At 37.8% G+C, this 20,666-nt stretch overlaps 2 protein-coding genes across 2 annotated transcripts; one reads left to right on the forward strand and one right to left on the reverse strand.

Annotated features, from left to right (window-relative positions):
- Positions 1–1,024: 1,024 nt before the first annotated feature.
- On the reverse strand, positions 1,025–5,612 carry tekt4 (tektin 4). The gene is made up of 6 exons (XM_034052303.3): positions 4,957–5,612; positions 3,907–3,977; positions 3,532–3,675; positions 3,120–3,342; positions 2,810–2,964; positions 1,025–2,248 (listed from the first exon to the last, which is right to left on the reverse strand). Exons 1-6 carry the CDS (start codon positions 5,485–5,487, stop codon positions 2,035–2,037), a joined length of 1,338 nt encoding a protein of 445 aa, XP_033908194.3. The 5' UTR covers positions 5,488–5,612; the 3' UTR covers positions 1,025–2,034.
- Positions 5,613–7,300: 1,688 nt separating this feature from the next.
- LOC131699507 (LITAF domain-containing protein-like) lies at positions 7,301–10,831 on the forward strand. The gene is made up of 5 exons (XM_058996582.1): positions 7,301–7,401; positions 8,697–8,803; positions 9,216–9,284; positions 9,744–9,888; positions 10,238–10,831. Exons 2-5 carry the CDS (start codon positions 8,701–8,703, stop codon positions 10,344–10,346), a joined length of 426 nt encoding a protein of 141 aa, XP_058852565.1. The 5' UTR covers positions 7,301–7,401; positions 8,697–8,700; the 3' UTR covers positions 10,347–10,831.
- The last annotated feature ends 9,835 nt before the right edge of the window (positions 10,832–20,666 follow it).

Genomic DNA, 20,666 nt, shown 5'->3' on the forward strand with positions numbered 1-20,666 from the left:
GCAAACACTGCCCCCCCCCCCCCCGTAGCTGCATGGATGCACTTTTTCTCCCACTTGAAACTTACTTGACACTGCGCTAGACTGTTATACCCAAACAGTCAACCACCTGCCTGGAGCCACAAAACTTACAACAACATGGGTTATTGAAATGCCATCTTCAGACACTGTTATCAAGTAAAATATCACAATTCCTTAAATCAATCAAATCAAGAAATCACTATTGCTATTCTAATTGTCGAAGGGGGGTATTAGCTCAGATACCGCAGCAAATTGTATCTGTTCACTTGGCAAGTAAACCTGACCTTGAAAACTAAAAACCATTACGCATAATCAAGGTGAGCTCATTTCTCTGGCAACCCAATATCCTCTTGCTAACTCCTCTGAGGAAAGGTAACATATATACATATATATGTACTGAACATACATCTATATATGGGCATTTATCTGGAAACTCAGCAGTGTTTTTCCAAGAAGCTGTCTTCAAAGTAACCACAGGCAGTGCTTTCAATAATGAATAATGGATGTAAGGCGTGTTAGAGTAAAGCCGCTGCTAGAAAGGTTAATGCTTGTGACCCTAGAAAATTATGCAATGTGTCAGTGTGATGTATGAAATTAATGTATCTCTCTCTCTCTCTCTCTCTCTCTCTCTCTCTCTCTCTCTCTCTCTCTCTCTCTCTCTCTCTCTCTCTCTCTCTCTATATATATATATAGTGGGGTCAGTGTTACAAATGAGTACTCTGTGGTTCAACTTTAAATAGTGTTAGTTTCAATGGAATGGCTGTACTGGATGTATTTTTTAACCTGCTTGTAATCTGCTTGATGGAGGTTTAATCCAAACTGGAGATAAATATTTTGCTCATAAACAGGGTGTTCTGCAAACGGAAATCACAAACACATTAGATGATGAATCAGTGCCCTCGGGAAAGGGAGAATGGAAATATGAGGAGAGATGTAATTATTTATTTATTTATTTATTTATTTATTTATCTACTGTATTTATTTAGCCAATAAAGCACCATGGAAGTCGATGGAAGAGCAATTTTTATTTTACAGCTCACTTCATTCTTCTGTCAGGTCAAAAAAAAGATGCCCTGCAAGAACCACCTAGAAGTTGCAAACAAAGCGATCCGGCACATTGAAATCAGGAAACAAATGTTTGCATTTTAAACACGTAGGGTTGTAGACTATAGTATAAGGGAGCTCCCATACAAAAGTATACCATAGTTAGGGTATGTGAGAAACTATAACAGATCAATCTATAATAAGTAGGTAATAGATTCCATTTGTAGCCTTTATATCTAAATATCATATTACTATTCAGTACAAAATAAGAGTATAATCAGCTTTCTAACTGTTACGTTTTACATAAAAATGTGATTTAAAACTAAATCAAAATCACAAGAGATGGGAGATGGGGGGGGGGGGGGGGGGGGGCTGTACCCTTACTGTTTCAACAGGGGCTTATCTCCTGTCACAACACCCTTAAGGAATGAAAGCCAATGCTTCCAGCTCTCTGTGGAACCCCTGCTGATACACATTCACTGCCCACAGACAGTCAGAACCAGTTTCCCTCACATCTCATTTGAAAAGGCAGCCAATATTGCGATGTGGCAGACAGGCTATTAAAAGTATTGGGTGTAATTTTTAAACCTGGATTTACAGTTATGTAAACAGCAAGCAAGACAAACCTTTTGCTTTTAAACTGACTTTGCTTTTTAGCTGACTTTTTCGGTCTGTTTGGCTTCTCTGTTTGATGTAAAATATCACAAGTGTGATACTGTATTACTGTAGCTGTGTAGGAAACCATTTGATTCTTCTGTGGATCGGAATCTCTGATAATACACTGATAGATAAGGTTGTAATCAGTTAGGGGCATAGCATTACAGCTAGTTACAATTACATCAGAACTATACATTTCTATTTTTGTATGGACTAAAGTGAAATAATAAAAAGAATGTTGGAGACAAAAATAAATAACTTTTTTTTTTAGTTTTGTCCCCCACGCTGTTTATTTGAAATGCCAGGATTTCAGTATTAATATCCCGTCAGTCGGATGACGGTTGGGTAGCGTGTGCGATGGGTCATGCATTTCTCTCGGTCAATGAAGAGGCTGTGCAATTTGTTGCTGATTTCCTTCTCCAGCATCATGCGGGTGTCCTCCATGTTACTCAGAGACTGCTTGGCCTCCTCATACTTGCGCTGCAGAGATTCAATGGACTCTGTAATCTCACCAACTTCATTCACCAGCCTGGAGGGGACAGACAAGATGATCTGAATCAAGCATTCTTTGATCTTTGACTTTTAAATCCATCTCTGTGGTTGTGATTACAAATTGAAGGCATTACTTAAGAAACAGTACAATTCTCTTTAATACTAGAACTTCAGCATTCTGTCACCTGCTGTTGCTATGCCAATGGCAAAAATTCTATAAGAATCATGGGTAAGCAATAACACATTGCAGAGTGATATCTCTTTTATTGAATTCTGTTTAATGGATTAAATAACGTTTATCATGCATTACATTATACTGTTTTTTTTTTTAAATTTTTTTAAAAGAAACCAATAACAGTTTCCTGACCAAATCTAACTTTGTTATTAATGGAAATTGACTCAAAGATCAAAGGAGGCTGGAGTTCAACAAAGTACATTTAAGTCACTGCATGTTTTGCGGCTGCTTTTAGCACTAATCTTGGACTAGATAATGTTACCTTAAGTAATAATAAGTGATAATCCAGTCTGTGAAACCAGCCATAAATATCCTACAGTATAATACTGAGTTGTAAACCACATTGTGTCATTGTCCCGTTACCTCAGCTGTACATGGTCCCTACAGAGCTCCATGTTAGGCCGGAATGACCTGTCGTACAGCCTTGTCTGAGCAACCTTCATGGGGGCCTCTTTATCCCTTATTGCCTGATGGAGAGCCACTATGTTCTTTTCCTGAGCTCCTATCTGATTCAGGATCTGTCAAAAAACAAAGGTTAACTGATATACAACAAGGTCAAAATGCACAAACCCTTCTTCACAGGGAGCTTAAGCACTGCCAGCTGGTCCAAAAGTATGCCTTGTCCCCCCGGAAAGATTCCCTTTGTTGTAGTTAGGTATGACAGAGCACCTACCGAATCCAGGTGTTGCTCCATTTTGACCTTTGCTGTATTCATCTCCTCGCAGCGTTTGGCCAAAGCCCTGTCCACAGCAGCACACTGATCCCGCAGGTCGTCTGCAGTGTCCTGAATCACTTTATCAATAAGACCACGGAGGTCGATGGATGTGAGCCGCTCACGTACAGCATTGCTAATATTTTGGCGCGTAAACTCAGTCCATGATTCAGGGTGGGAGATACTAAGAGGAACAACAAACAAAAAGAAAGACATATTTATTTATTTAAAGGTCGAGACAGTGTAATCCTGCCACCTGCTGGACACACAAAAAAATATACAAATCATCAAAATTTGGCAGCAGCATAAAAATAAAAAAGGGGGTAAATGGTTCATAATTTTGAAGGACAAAATGTGCAGAATGTTGACTTACTGGTCTTGAAACTTGGCAGAGTTCATGTGATACTGGATATCAGTGCTTTGGTTGCTGTATCGGCCACACTTGTCATCGATGTTGTAAGCTTCATATTTATCAGACCAGTCCAGCTCGAGGGTCTGTTTGGCTTCTCTGTTTGATCTAAAAGATCACAAGTGTGACACTTTAGCTGTAGGAAACCATTTGATTCTTCTCGAAGCTCCTTGCACCGCAATATGTGTTGCTTGAATGAAGATTTTCTTTGTATTCTATAACATGAAACCTTTTCTAGTCCTGTCTACGATATTCCAAATTTACTTTTTTGACAAATACTTTCTACTTGCTACTTTGACCAAGAAACATGTCTTATGAGAGCAGATTGCAGTATCTCACCTTATTTGGTTGATGGCTTGATCTAAAGTTCTTTTCAGAAGTTCTTGAATGCTTTGAATAAGATCTAATTCCTAGTTTTTAAAGAAAAAAAAAATTAAATATTAACATAAATGAAAAAAGATGAATTACTGTTTTAAAAAATTAAATAATACATCATTGATCATCATCTATATAGTTCATTAGGGTACCCAGTAAATGCAATGTACAGTATAGTAAGTAATGAGGGAGTTTATCTTCAAAAGAGGAACTTTGGGTCTCTTGGAATGAACATTCTATTCTGATATAATCATGACATCATCCACAGAACTCAATATAACAAGTCTGCTGCACTGTGCTCACTTTTCTTTCTACACAGCTGAAGGGCTTTTGTCTGAAATGTCCTAAAAAATATTATTTTTTAATCATTTAAACCTATTGTGTACATAGTAAAAACTTTTTTTGTTTTTTTTTAATGCCTGTACATTGCTGTTATATATGTCCTTTCAAACTTATAGACCTATATGTAATCACATTTCTATCATTTTATTTTTTTTATTTATTTTATTTTTTTTTGCCCAATAAGGAAAGTTGCTGGTAGTTGTCGGTTTGGATTTCACACCTAAATCCTCTCCAACATTGCAAAGGTTCTGCCCTAACTACTGTCACCTATCTCCCTGCAAGTACATGGTGCTATTCTGCCCTCTGCCTAATGTACTCGGCATCTACGCCTAATCATGTTACGTGCTTGAAAACACGATGAATAATATATTTGGGATCAATTAATTTATGAAATGCTATAATTTTCATTAGGTTAAACTGCTTAAATAATACATTTTGGTTTATTTAATGTGGCTGAAATACGCGGCCCTGTACAGTGCACAATGTTAACTTCTTTTTTTTTTTAAGACTCTTAAATTAAATACAGTTTTGATATTCATGAAAATGCTATACGGTTTCAGTAAACAGTAAGAACAGTTGTATGAATATCAGACTTCATTAATTTGTCTTTATCGTAACAATGATGTAAGGTTTAGTGAATGTGTAACACGTTGAGTTACCTATGTTTCTTACATTGAGTAGTTCGACCTCCACACTATCTTTAACCAGATCAGATCCCACACGCCTTTCTCTGCACTGCAGGTTGTCAGTAGCTATAGCTTGGGGTATTTCAGTGGCATCCAGCGCTTTCTCCAGTCTCGTTTTCTGCCCGAGAAGCAGGTCAGTCTCGGATGTCAAGTCTTCGATCTCCCGCTGCAACTCAGACTTCCAGAAAAAAATATCCTGCAAGCGCTCGCCCAGTTTTTTAGTGGAATCGGACTGAGTTCTCATCGTGGTCGCCTCCGTTTCGCTGGACATTTTTTTAGACTGGTGTCTGATGTTTTCAGCGTTGTCCCTGTCTGCAAATGCCTGGAAGTATTTCGACTGGTTGTTCTGGAACCACTCTTCGGTAGTGTATTTAGCGGTCCTGTATCCCGCAGTAGCCACTCCAGAAGACGAAAACATCCCTGTGTTTACTGCAACTTCATTTGTTTTTGGGTGCTGTTCCCCGGACATAGCATGGGTGTCAAACCTCGGTCTAGAAACTAAAACTTGAGCCGACATTTTAAATCTGCAAAGTAAAGTAAAGTAAAGTAAAGTAAAAAATAAACTAAACAGTCTGTTTACTTATCGTCCTTTCTGCCACTGATATCAAAGGTTCTAGCTTCAAAAGCATCAGCTGGCGTTGTTTGCGTTTAGTTGCCAGGATACAAGTATCTAAGGACGCGTTGCTAAGCAAAGATGGATTGCAGTACTGATTGGTCAAATAACAGAGTCAGTGGCGTGAAGGGTATCGTTCCTAGCATAATAGATTATTGTATCATTCCCGGATGCAAAAGAAACAAAACACGTTATCTCCTACATTATGTAAATTGTGTAAACTCAAATATCAAATAGTCAAATAGTGCATTTCTAACCCCTTCCATGGCTTCTGATATATTTCTATTATTATTTTTGTATTTTATTTTTTATTGAAAAATACAAACCAGTATATGCAGTACATTTGATTTTCAGAACCAGTAATTTATTATAGAGTACTCAGATTCAATTTTGACTACCGGTGTAGTGTTATACAGTGGTACATCGTGACAATGTGGTACGCGTACCAAAACTTGACCCGTGTAATGTCAGAAAGTGGTACGCTGCCTCATTGAAAGTGGTATGCTGTCTCATTGAAAGTGGTATGCTGTGAGATTTTGGTACAGGTGCAATCAATTGCAATGTGATGTGTTTTCCTGTTGTCAAACAGAGGTACATTTACCATTAATATACTTTTTTTTGGAACCAGACAATCAATTTCTCTAAAAAGAAAAAAAAATCACGACGAACAAGACAAAAAGAGAAATCCACCGCAAAGCTGCAGAAGTGAAAAAAATGTACACGGCCCAATGTATTGCAGATGATAAATTTTTGCATACTATTTTACTTAATGGTGGAAAAATAGAATAATAAATTCAATTTTAAAAGATGTAAAAGACCGAAAACAGCATAACGTACCAGATTTGAATGGGCACTTCCATGCTTTCTTAGTGGAAGTTGTTTAGTCATGCGTGAGCAAGCGCAGTGCCCTACGTACCACTTTTTATCCACGTACCTGAAAATAACACGACACCGGTAGTAGACTTTTCCAATGTCTTCAAATGTCTCATTATATAAAGCTTTGTTATAGGGGGCTCAATAATGTTAAATATGATGCCTTTTATATGTATTTAATCTTGTTTTAAAGCAATGGAAATATTATACAGGCCAATAAGCTGATGCAATTCAGTTAATACTTCATATGCCATGGTGGCACACCTTATCGGTGTTGCAATTGTAATTTATTTTTTCTCTCAACTTAGTATATTGCTCCCAGCTTTGCAAAACCACCACACACTTTTGACCCATGACTGAGTGGCAGGAGTGTTGTGTAGACATAATGGTTCTTACCACTTCATTTCTTGCTGCAAATTCACAAAATGGGACTTTCAAAACATAAACTGAAAAAAAAAAAAGATTATGAAACAAACTGATTAAAATAACTTTATTAGAATGAAACACCCGGTCAACAATTAAAATATGTTTGTACAGTTTTGTTTTTTTTGGGGGGTTTTTTGTATTAGTTATGGGCGTGTCAGCTTCCCACAAAAGTAAATAGCCTCCTATTTCTGACACAAACAATCAAAATCAAAAACCTCCGATTTGTACAAATGTTACAAAGTCTCAAAATTACATACAGATTGTGGCCCCTTCCCATATCTTGTGCATGAAAACCTCAAGTGTTGATTATCATTGAGTAGTAACTTGTTGCGCCATTCGGTGAGGGTGGGGCACATGAGCAAGTGTCTCAGCCATTTTTCATGACTGACTACGGCTCTGATGACTATTATGGGATGGTGAACAAACAAGCCGTCCCTTCGTCACTCGCTCCCCTCCCAGCAATACTTAATAAACTGCTCTGCGTTTCACCCAAGGTTACTCATTGCACAACTATTAAAGGTAAGGAAACACAACTATTTTGTCTTCATTTTCATTGTGAACTTAATAGTAATGATATGTTTTTGGGATAATAACCTTCTGTGTTTTTTTTAAATATGTAATCATGAATAGTATTTTTTTTTTATTTTTTATCTTTCTATATTTGAAAATTCATACTTCAGGAGAACAAGTAAAAAATATAGCAAGTAGAAAAGGGATAGATGTGGGGTCCAGCAGAACTCAATACCCTAGTGATGAATATGTGGGATCTATTCTCAAAGCTTCAAATCATGAATTATAGGGTTGTTGTTTTTATTTGTTTTTTTGTATCTTCAATCAAGTTTAATGATCATGAAACTGCTCTTGACTGTAAAAAAAATATGTATTAGTATCTATATATAGTCCCTTTAAACCAGTATTTAATAATAAACCAAGAGTTAATAATCTACAGATGTACAATTCTATAACTATCACATGTTTCTTTATCTGTTTCTAGGGTAACAGATTGCTTTCTCAGCTGTTTTATATCATAAAAGGATAAAAAGATATTACCAGTATATGGCCTGTTGTAAAAATAATACATGATTGCCTTCCCTGGTATTTATAGTATATTCCTTTTAGAACTCATGTATAAATGGCATAAGGGGTTCAGTTGTGTAACATTTCCTATCTCAAGTTTTAGCCTTATGTTCTCTTGTCCTCTTGTTGCAGTATACTGTGTATTTTTTTAAATTAATTTGTGTATTCATTCCTACCATAATGCACCCATAAAGCTTGCCTCATGAATAACTTGACAGATTTTCCAATTGACACCAATTAGTTAACACAATGTGACATTTAATACCAGTTTACTGTAAGCACCCCCTTATAAACTATCAGAATAATTGTTAGTTCATTTTAGTTAAAACAATCATTATTTTTGCTGGAACTTTCAATCGTGAATCAAAAGGACATCTTCTATGAAGTAGGACATGTTGGGGTTACTGTTTCTTTCTCTGTTGTTCTTGACCAGTTCTCTACTGTCATTGGAAAAACAGCCTCTGAATAGAACCAGCGTGCAGGCCCTCGACTGACCTGCTCAACTAACTTCCCTCCATTTTGTTATAATTACCTACAGTGACTTTGTATGAGATGGCCTATTTCATCCATAGACTGCTTTTTGTGGCCTTGTTTATTATTGTAGTTGCTGTTTAATGTCCATGTTGTTACATATTATTTGATGTTGTTTTGCTTTAGGGTCTGCAAAGGGCTCAACTACCAGAAATAGAAAACAATGCTGATAGTCACAACTTATTTTTCTTGGAATTTGTCTTTAGGGTGATGGAGAAGGGAACCTCTCATACTTTTCCTAATGCTCCCTACCCAGCTTATCAAGGGAATGCTTACCCCAGTGGTCAGCAAATGCCCTACCCTACAAACCCAGGTATGGAAGGAGACCTATACAAAGATGTAGTCCTGAGACTGTAAGTAAACCCCTGGTGGTACAAAAGAGGAAACTATATACAGTAGTGACAGGAATTTGTGGGTGGAATCAACATCTCAATGACTGAGACTAGTTTTTCAGCGTGAATGTTGCAGGTTAAATACATTCTGTATTGTCTTTTCATTTTGTTCAAACAGTTCCCTCACCAAGCAAACATGGAAACTTCATTGAGCTATTGCACATTACTTATGTAGCTTCTTTGCTATTGAATAAAGATCTAGATTGCTAGCAAGGTAAAAACGAATACAAAGAATGTTTGTACTGCTATTAGCGTGTGTAAACGTTACATAACTGAAATCCTTTATTTACAATTCTCAGTATTTGAAAATGTATTTATTCTTCTCTTTATTAGGGGTAAATCCAGTGACGTACCCTCCCCCTCCACCCTATGGAAACAGTGCAGGAGCACAGCTGCCAACAGGTAAGCGAATTAATTATGTACCATAAGTAGAGATACGCGGCTACATCTAAAAGAGTATACCATAGTGAAAGCTAGGGAAATTCAGTAAAGCTTAGTGAAAACATGGTAAATCACAGAGAACGGTGAAACATAGTCAATCTAGGTAAGCACGCTATTTCTGCAAGAGTAAACTGCAAAATATCTTTTTTGCAGTGTTAATCAAGGTAATCATGATAATTGATTTTAAGAACGGACACTGTTTATTAGATTGACATTAATATAACATTTTGAAAAATAGTAATAATAAAGGTATTTGCTTGAAACCCTACTAGGTTGGTAGGATACACGTTTCTGAAACAGAAGCCAAAACACACTTGTATTTCACAGAGTGGAATGCGCCATCACAAAGTACAGTTGAACTGTACTGCACAATAAATGCTGACGTCTCTCTTTGATTTCCTGCCTGGTGGGTGGTTCCAGTGATGGCTGCGGTGATTACTCAGCCCCTCAATGACGTCCCGGGACAGGCACTGTGCCTCCACTGCCAGCAGCAGGTCCTCACCACAACTGAGCACAAGGCTGGCTTACTAACCTGGGTTGTCTGTGGCACCATTTGTTTCTTTATGTAAGTCTTTAACCCCCAGCTTTTACAAACACCTCCCAACAAAACGTATCTGTTTAGACACCAATAACAATGCTTAAGGATGAGGATAAGGATGAGTTAAGGGTGACTGCAAGGCTGTTACCAATAGATATGTAACAGTTCTTTTCTACTATGCTTGTGAGTGATGTCACAATAACAGCTTTGCCAAGTTTTGAAGTCAGAACTATCCCCACAGCTACAGCATTCAGTAAAACCAAAAAATAAAATAAAAATACATGACAATTAAATCTATCATCATGACTTTACAGTTCACAGAAAATACAATGGTTCTTCGTGGGTAAAAAATAATAAAGTATCTGTTCCTTGGCAGGGGTTGTCTGGGCTGCTGTCTCATTCCCTTCTGTGTGGATAGCTGCAAGGATGTGGAGCACAGGTGTCCAGCCTGCCAGCAGGTTCTCTGCGTATACAAACGGCTTTGAAAGCCCTTATTTGCCAAGGACATAAGATTAGGCTCCACAGACAAAGTTTATTTGCATAATGGCTCACAATTCGTTAGTTATCAATGGACAGTGTACTGCTACCTTCAGGGGAAGTAGAGTAAGGAGTGAGGGCAGGATTGGGGAACGACACACCAATGATAGTGTTGCTCAAAATGTCCCTTCTGGTTCTTTACTAATACTTTTTAAAAAGATTGCATACATATATTGTTGCTGTTTTTTCTTTATATTATTGTTTTGGTTCATTTTTAAAGAGATTTTAGTTTAGTTGGTGCTAAGAAGTGATAGAAAGTGAGATTGGATGTCCTGTAAATTACAGAGTGCCAGATTGTTTGCAGACTATTGTAAACAATCTGTAACAATATTTGGGTACTGTGGCTTAACCTATATAATGAAATGTCTTTTTTAAAGCCAATATTTCTATTCAGGTTTTAATTGTGAAATAAAGGGCGATGATTTTTTTTCAAGACTTGTTGCGTTATTGAACTCTGAAAGTCTAATCACTGACATTTTGTTCTATCCATTGGGTCCCACAATTACAACATGGCTCCTACAAACCACTGTATGAAGAGGAACTGAGTTTGAACAAAAACATTTTCAACACCTACCAAAACCGTCAGCATGGGCAGCCAATCTGACTCAACATGACACACCAACCTAAACCTTTTACTCTGGCCCATCCTGACTGAATCTCATTTCAATCAGGGAGATTTAGCCTTCATGCAGTATATGTACCGGGCAGTTAAATAATCTGACCCTTGTTATAAGCATGAAAACCACTTTTCCAGAGTGGTTTAGACCCTTACTTGTGGTGTGTGTGGTTGTTGGTTCATGCTTAGCCTCTGCCCTGTGACATATACTGCAAAATAAAGGTCAGGGACCTATCACAAATGAATCAGTCATTTACACAAACACTTCTGGTAGATACTGTACATCAGGTGTTTCCATTTTTGCAGTGTCTTTCCAGCAGATGACAGCAGCACCACACACACTCCTTAAAGAATCAGCCAGCCTTTACTTAGTCAGGCACAGAGCTTTGTTTTGTTTCCAATTATTTCACTCAAGAGCAAAACTGCCCGGCTAATTACATTGAAACGGCTTTAATTTCCTTACCACTTGGCTCATAATACTTTAACTCATGTGTTACTTAAAAATATATACAGTACTTTTTCTGCACTTTGAAAAGTCTCTGAGTGTCATTTTCTAGATGCTGCGCAGCTTTAAATGTTGCTTGCTGTAAGCTTTTCAATTCCACTGTCACAACTGACCCAGTTTTTAGGAGGAGTTCCTGTTGCTGATCTTGGAATAACATCCCATCTATCTTTGACATGTAGAGGAGAGAGAGGGAGGGAGCCCTTGAGTGCTGAAATTGGCTTGCCAACTTAAATTGCCATGCACACACTTTCAGAATTGGTAGCAGAGACCTAATTGCTCATTGGAAGCAGAATACTGGTGGGACGAGGGGCTGGTGTGTGTGTGTGTGTGTGTGAACGCAAAGAAGCTGCTAATGAGAACACAAAGTCATTGAACTGCTGGAATTGGCAGGCTCCAGGGACCTAAACTTCACACTTTAGAATTGAAAATGAGAGCGGGCAGCTCTCATCTGTACTAACACTGACTGCTGTCCTAGAAAGTGCAGCCCGGGCCCACGTACAGCCGCTAAAGACTTTTATCTGAGAAGTGTTTTATTTTTCATTGTTAAAGGGATACTTTATACTAACTACATTTTGTAAATATTTTTTTTTACGTTTTTTAATATCCTTGTGTGTGTATATGTGTGTGTGTGTATGTGTGTGTGTGTGTGCGTGTGTGTGTGTGTGTGTGTGCGTGTGTGTGTGTGTGTGTTTTGTTTAATTAACCAGATTTCCATTGGAACACGACACGTCAGCCAAACCATGTTTAGTGAAGAGCAGGACATGATCGCACATTAAAACCAGTCGCATATAATCCACTCAACACTTTCTGTCTCACTCAACAAAGATTGTTTATTTTGTGTTTTGCTCACTCCTTTAAAAAAAAAAAGACATGGCATTTTTCTTCCCTTTGCTTAGCCCAGTAATAAGAAATAGGGGAGATGTGTTTCCAGACTGATAGATTTCTCAGGATCAACTTTATTTCATAATCAGGGCTGAAGGCTAGTGATTGAACATGCTTTCAGAGGGTAGCGTTGCATATGCATATATAATACTGCTGTAGATTGAGAGAGAAAATGACAAATTGGCACTCAGTATCGTCATTAATTTCATGTGACATCAAACATTCCCTGTGGATCCTTCAGGGCAAAGCACAGGCTCTAAACTTGCAGCAATGCTTACTGTAAGTGTGCCTACCTTCTGAAATCTAACAAGAGATCACTTTTACAATACCTCTGCCAGTCATCTTCATTTTCTGTGTTTTGCATGTTCTTGGGTGTTCTTGTGTGTTTTGGGGTTTATTAACAAGGTGGAGGATAATATTAGAGCTGGAGAGCTGGGAATGGATTGTGTTTAGACTGGTGCTCATTATTAAAGAGCAGGATAATGACAGTGCTGGAGAGCTGGGAATGGATTGTGTTTAGACTGGTGCTCATTATTAAAGAGCAGGATAATGACAGTGCTGGAGAGCTGGGAATGGATTGTGTTTAGACTGGTGCTCATTATTAAAGAGCAGGGTGACAGTGCTGGAGAGCTGGGAATGGATTGTGTTTAGACTGGTGCTCATTATTAAAGAGCAGGGTGACAGTGCTGGAGAGCTGCGAATGGATTGTGTTTAGACTGGTGCTCATTATTAAAGAGCATAGTGACAGTGCTGGGAAGCTGAGAATGGATTGTGTTTAGACTGGTGCTCATTATTAAAGAGCAGGGTGACAGTGCTGGAGAGCTGGGAATGGATTGTGTTTAGACTGGTGCTCATTATTAAAGAGCAGGGTGACAGTGCTGGAGAGCTGGGAATGGATTGTGTTTAGACTGGTGCTCATTATTAAAGAGCAGGGTAATGACAGTGCTGGAGAGCTGCGAATGGATTGTGTTTAGACTGGTGCTCATTATTAAAGAGCAGGGTGACAGTGCTGGGAAGCTGAGAATGGATTGTGTTTAGACTGGTGCTCATTATAAAAGAGCAGGGTGACAGTGCTGGAGAGCTGGGAATGGATTGTGTTTAGACTGGTGCTCATTATTAAAGAGCAGGGTGACAGTGCTGGAGAGCTGGGAATGGATTGTAAGTGCCTGGGGCACATGAGATTACATTTCACTTTGTGCTCCTTAGAGAATAAAACACAAATTAAATTAAAGAGAATGCGTCATTATAATCTGTATTCATCACTTTCCCTAAATTTGGACAAAAGCAAGTAGACTGCTGTTCTCAAGCTCGGTAGAAGAACTGTTTCAACCACATGAAGGGATATATATGTAAGATCTGCAAGGAAGGATTTGCTATCACAACCTAATATGAAAAGAAATGTGGCAAAAAAAGTATTGACACCAATTCTGGAATGGCCTGCCAGTTTCCGTATAGTGTTCAGCTTTACAGCTTCAGGCTAAATTAGCAGAAAAATGATTTGAGATTCAAATATGTAGGAATCCATACCACTACGTATGGTAGTTTGTTTTTTTTAGAAAATTGGTTATTGTATTTTAATTAGTGTTTGGAATGATCAAATAAATACTGGCTTTCAGATGCAAAAAGGTTGGGTGAGGAAAATATTACATGTTTAAAATTTTGCAGAATTTAAAGACCAAATACAGGTGATGTGAAAGGTCTACTTGGGGGATAAGCTTAGACTACCAGATTGATTTCATTTGTGTACTTGATCTTCAATACATTATTTAGAAATACAATAAAATATTATTTTGAAAAGTACCCTATAATAGCAAAAATAAAAAATCTAGTTTATGAATGCTGGCCATGACCTTTCCCAGGTATGTGACACATTCTGTAAAGTCCAGAGAGTAGAAGAAAGATAAAAATATTGTGTAGGAGCTGTTTGATCCCTATAATCCTTCCAACTATAACCTCTCCTTTGGTTCTCTCTCCCCTTTGAGGGGTGGCTCCACATGAAAACTGACCTTTCCAGGACCAGCGGCTTCCCTTTCATCCCAACAGTCAGGGCGGCAGTGGCCCTGGGACGTCTCTGCACCGCAGAGATGGACATGGGCTGGCCAGTCTTCATAGGAATTACTTCATCTGCCTTAGGAAAAGAGCCAGCTTCAGGAATAACCAGCTTGCTTGCTTTGACTTTTAACTCTTTTGTATGTGAAATATGGCAGTAGTCGGAGATGGTGTGATTTTCAGGTTAAGACACTGTCGCCAGTCATGCCCCACACATAAGATTATCCAATCTGAGTCTGCTATGGAAGATCCTACTCTAGATAGCTCAACTCAAATCACCCTAAACCCAATAGCACACCGGATCTATTCATGTATCCAAATGTAATGTTCAAAGAATTATTCATTTACAGGTGCATGTTTCTTATTGTAGGCTATATTAGGAAATTCAGTGACAAAGTCAATGCCTTCAATTATTGTAGATTAAAACTGTCAAGAAGACAATTTTTTGGCTTGTGCCATAATAATCAATCCTGCTGATGGATATATATGGCTAAATTATACATTTGCAAATTTGCCGAAATCGCTAGTTTACTGTTTTGATTTTTAATCATATTTCTATAACCTGGTACATTGTGCCTCTTGCCTGTTTACCTGCTAACAGCTAACAATGCAGTGGAATACTACATAGTAATACAAATAATCCTTTATAAATAATGCATAATACAAAAAAATATATTTTAAGAAAATCGAATAACAGCCAGAAATAGGTTATTGGGGAATTACCTTTTGTAACTTTAAATAGTAATTTCCTTATTAGTGGCATAAAACTGATAGAACATATGATTCCAGGCCTATATCTGTTATCATTTCCATCAAGCTGACTGTATCATAATTCAAGGGTTGGTAATCAAGAAACTGGAACCCATGTGCTGTACACATTGCTATCTCCCTAGCACTATCAGCATTAATTTTAATGAGCTCTAACACACTCTATCCTCAGCTCTCCATTACAGTCACTCTACACCCTAAAACTGAAACACTCCAATCACCATGACTAAAGAGCTGGTACCCACCGTAGGTCATTGTGCATGCCCTTACCAAATGGTTTTGAATGGCAATGCAGCCTTGCTACTAGGAAGCATGTGTCTAATCTGCTTGTAGTGATACAAAAGGCCTGTAGTGATCTAAATCAAATTGATTTGCCATTAAGAATGTGCCATCTAGCTCCTTACTGGAGAATTGTGCCGATAAGGTGGGTTGTAATGTATTATGGAAATCCAACTAGAGTGCACTGAGCATCCACCCACTCACTTACAAAGAGCACATTGAAAGTGATCACATTAAGTGGCAAAGCCCCTGAAACTCGTTGCACAATTAACATGATGTTTCAATGAAGATGCCAGGTTGCCTCAAAGTAATCTATAAGGTGAGTAATTTATTACACTGTTTGGGGACTCATCAGAAATAAACACCAAATAAATAAAGCCACTTATAGTTCTTTGAATATTAAAACATATTGAGGCAGCTGCAATGTGTTACATACTTGTCATAGAATTTTGATACTTCAATTTGGTTTCTATAGTGACAATCAGAATGCACCATGTGGTTCAGATCATAGATCAGTTTGGACTTCCGGGTTTGTATTAGTGAGTCTACTGACCTGTTGACCTGTTTTTATTACAAAAGGATTCCTCGCCATGACAAAATGAATGTTACTTTGAATCAAAATTGATTTCACATAAGAAATGCAAAACAACTAAATACAGTAAGCCAAGTCTGTAACGCAAGCAACTGCAAACTTCCATTTCAGAATGGACAAGGTTTATGCGATTATAATGAGTGTGCACCTTGCTCTTTAAGAAAAGAAAGAAAAAAGTAGCTTGTAAAATATGTCATTTAAAATTCATTTAGAAGACTTATTGTTAACAGCCATTAGCCCCAATCATTTTTCTCTCCTCAGTCAGAATTCCCTGAGGACTGCGATGTGAATTGTCTGAAATAACGCTTAGGAATGTATAAACTTCAAAGCGACTACAAGGGTTTTCAATTATTTTCAAATTCTTGAGGCCCTGCAATCTACGTCCAATCAATGCTTTTGTAATAAAACGAATGATCCAGTTTTTACAAGAAAGGAGAAAAAAACTTCTAAACTATAAGAGTAACAGGCATGTGTTTCATTTAACTCAATCTTTATATGTACTGTATTTTGTGAAGCACCATTTCAGCACATAGGCGAACCAGCAAAAAGTATTGTTTATTGGCAATGGTATTACTATCCATTATCTGGTAACCAAGTACACTCAGTTTATTCAGTACAATGTATGAAAATAGTACAGGGACAAGAGAAGACTTTTAAAGATGTAATAACCTTAAACTCATATACAACTATCACAGTGATTACAACAGAGTCCATTACAATTTCAATTCCTTTCAATTTATTTTCAGTATATATTACATCGTACTGCAATACTTTATATGTTGTGACATTTCTATACTTTCTACACAGTCAATTACACGTAAACCTTCTAATTTTGTGCTTTTATTGGCCAAAATTATATTAGGTGGAGAGGGGGGGCAGTGGAATGACATACCTGTCATTTTTCTTTTCATTGTTAACATCCTGACAACTTTTTACACTTAGAACTTTAAAGTCTGTTTCAAAGCTCTTTTCAAAATGGACACTCTAGTGCACCTATAGTGTCAGGATTATTGACCACGTTGTCAAACAGGTAACACAGCAATAATGATCCATGATGTGGTATAGAACTGAAAAGCCAGAGCATGTGTTATTTTTTTTCTTCCTGCAGTGATTTAGAGGACAGATCTCAAACCCCAGTGCACTAGAGCGGGCATTTTGAAAAACGCTTTGAAACAGACTTTAAGGTTATAAGTGTACAAAGTTGTCAGGATGTCAATAATGAAAAGAAAAATTACAGGTATGATATTTAAACAGTTGTAGCAACACATGGGGACGTGGAACTCTATATGTTTTGGAGCAACGCTGCTTACTCTTTAAGTGGGTTTGACTGCATTAAAAGGGGGAGTTTTAAGCTTGCACTGATAATTGATGATGCTTCTTGAGCATCCTAGATATCCATAGATAAGACTTTATTTTCCACAGACTCTGAGAGTAGATTTGGATTTGACTGCTTGTCAGAAACCACGCAAAAGCCATCTGAATGTGTATTTATAATAGGAATTCATTAACAGGAAAGCAGAGCTGTGTGCATGCAACCTTTGTAAAAGCAGAAATGCAAATAATTCTAAAACCATTAGGCTGTGAATTGTTTTGAAGCCTTCGTTCTGAAAGGCTGCATTCAGATGGAAAGTAACCTTTTGTGTCCAGGTGCTTCATGCAGACTATTCTGTAAAGTCTCCCACTGTTGATGCTTCAGTTACTGCTGCTGTTAAATATTTATTCAGGGGGGAAAAATAAACACTCAGCATGGTTGTATAACATGCATAACATGAAGAAATCACGTTTTGCGAAAAAAAAAAAAGAATCTTATCAATCATTATCTACTGTTAAACAAGATGCATTACTGAAACATAAAACAATGCTGTATTCCACAGTTGGCTTAGGTTTATTATTTATTAATTAAGAAAGAAAAAATTGGTCACACATAGTTTGGTGCCAGGGAGGCCATCAACACCAGGCCAATAGGAAATCCACGCTACCTGGCGGAGGAAAAGCACTGAAGGCTCATATATTACAGGGAAGTCTTGGTTGGTCCCCACTACTATCTTATTTTATCTTGGCAAAATGATATCAGGGGTTTTAAAAATTTAAACAAATTGCACATGTTGGTCTTTTGTCTGTAGGGTCATATTTGAGAAAAGCTATGAAGGTCACGTGTGGAATGTTCTTCTGAGTGAGCAAGAGGAGGGCTGAGGAGAGAAAGAAATCTGATGCATCTTTGACACAGAGCCCTTTGCCCAGTAAATCACAGTGATGGATCCCCCCACAGGCTGCCCAGATTTTCATTTGGGCTGTAGCCAATCAATCACAGACATTAAAAGGGTAAACCAGGAGGAAATTGCTTCATAAGAACTGTATCTCTTTTTGTGAAATCTCCTGGCAAATATCTTCAGTTATTTGTGACAAAGATGAACTCCATCCAGAGCGTAGGGCTTTCCTTGGGTTCATGCATTCTCAGTGCAGTGAAGGGGACAGTATAGTAGATAGGAATCTGCCATCTTACCGTCAGTACGGTGCAGCTTTCTGACTTGTCTGCAAAGTGTTGAAATTGCTCAGGTGGGATTTGTGACTGTTCCTCAATGTGTACTGCTTTTAATTCCTGTAGCGTTCCATCTGTATGTCACACCTGCATATCTCTTGAGTACACAAGAAGTTATTCCGCATTGTCATATACTTTACCATGGTGCTAACACCTCATTGTCTTACCTAGTGCCATCTAGGTCTGAAACACCATAGCTTTAATTTTGCATTTACAACCATGGTATGTTCCTGTCTTACATGTTTACTGCTGGCATTGCTGAGATCAGGTAAGGTTTCTTCAGGCAAATTTTTAAGAGTTTCGGGGTCATCTTTGATCCTGATCTATCATTTGAGACTCATATTAGGGAAGTTACTAATGTATCTTTTCACCATTTGAGAAATATATCCAAACTTAGACCAATTCCGTATCTGATGCTGAGAGACTAATACATGCCTTTGTTTCACCTGGAATTGATTATTGTAATGCACTTTTTTTCTGGTCACGAAACGTGCCGCTAGAATTCTGACTACAAACCAGGAAAAGTGAACATATTACCCCTGTTTTGGCCTCTCTACACTGGCTCCCTGTGCAGTATAGAATTGATTTTAAGATTTTGCTGTTAACTTACAAGGCCCTGAAATGGATTAGCACCTAGTTATTTGCAGGAGTTACTGACCCCGTATCTTCCAAACTGCACTCTGAGATCACAGGCTGCTGGTTATTCCTAGGGTCAACAAAAGCAATACGGGAGGCAGGGCTTTTTCTTGAAGAGCTCCTAAATTATGGAATGCTCTGCCTTCGTTTGTCAGGGAAGCTGGGGCCGTTACAGTTTTCAAGTCCAGACTAAAAACACACTTTTATAAATTGGCTTTCTTATCTACCTGGGTTTTAATGTAACTTTAAAATTGTTGCTTTTGTATTATTATGTGCATCCTGTTATTTGAATGGTCTGACTGTGGCAGTCGTATGTGTGACATGCTATACAAATGTATTCTGGTTTGTTCTTTTTTTCTGCTATGTACTGTACAGTATCTGTGATTCTTTTGTACTTTTTGCTCTATATAAATGCAATGAATAAAAAAAATAATAAAAATATGTGCCGTTTGAAATATGTCTCATTTGCAGGGGTTCCAATAATGGTTTTAGGAGATGTATCATATATTTGTAAATAAAGAGAAAAACGATTCTCTGAGAGAACTGAAAGACTGCACACCAGAACGGTTGCCAAAGCTGTTCCATTTTTACTTTGCAATCAGTTTCATAAATCCTTACAAATGAATGCTAAATTAGCTTAATGAGATGAAAGATATGATTCAAGGCAATATTATGTTAGACTAAACAGGTTTAGCATATTATTATTCCAGAAAGAACTGCTACAACCTCTTTCAACTTCAGATAATGAATCTGCTTGGAAATTGAAGGTTTGAAAGCCTGTTTTTGTACCTTGTGCTTTTGTCAGCTTCTTCTGAAGTGCAAAACCATTAAAGACACAATCAGAAGCATGATACTTTGAAGAAATATACTGTATTTACATAAGAATGATTCACTGTTGAGGTCTGTAACAGGGCGAGCAGCCCTGTACATTGTTTGTTTATTTTTAGATCGGGGTCTCCCCCTCCGCCCCTGTGCAGTGTGTTTTTCTTTTGTATTTAGTTTTATTGTATTATATTTATGACGGCGTAGCGCCGTGTTTTGTTTATTTTTAAAACATGTCCTGGCAGAGGCGAGATCGGTGCTCGTCCTCTGCCAGGTGTAATGAAAAAACTCGTGCAGAAGGTGGCCATCTCCCGAATTAATTAAGTGATTAATTTAGTTGCTAATCGGGAGATGGTCACCTGAATATAAAAAGCCTGCAACTCTCCAGTTCAGGGTGGGTGATAGAGACGGAGAGCGAGAGAAGGTTTATTTAAAAACGAAACTAAAGCATAGCCTACAGGAACAGTGACAGCGACTGCCCAGCCTGACCTGTATGGTTTATTTATTTTGGATTTTGTGTTCGAGATTTGTTTTTGTTTACACTTTTATTTTGCTCTGTGAGCAAGTGTTCTTTTGTTTA

The sequence above is a fragment of the Acipenser ruthenus genome, chromosome 22 (assembly GCF_902713425.1).
Source record: "Acipenser ruthenus chromosome 22, fAciRut3.2 maternal haplotype, whole genome shotgun sequence".
In the NCBI taxonomy this organism is placed as follows: Eukaryota; Metazoa; Chordata; class Actinopteri; order Acipenseriformes; family Acipenseridae; genus Acipenser; species Acipenser ruthenus.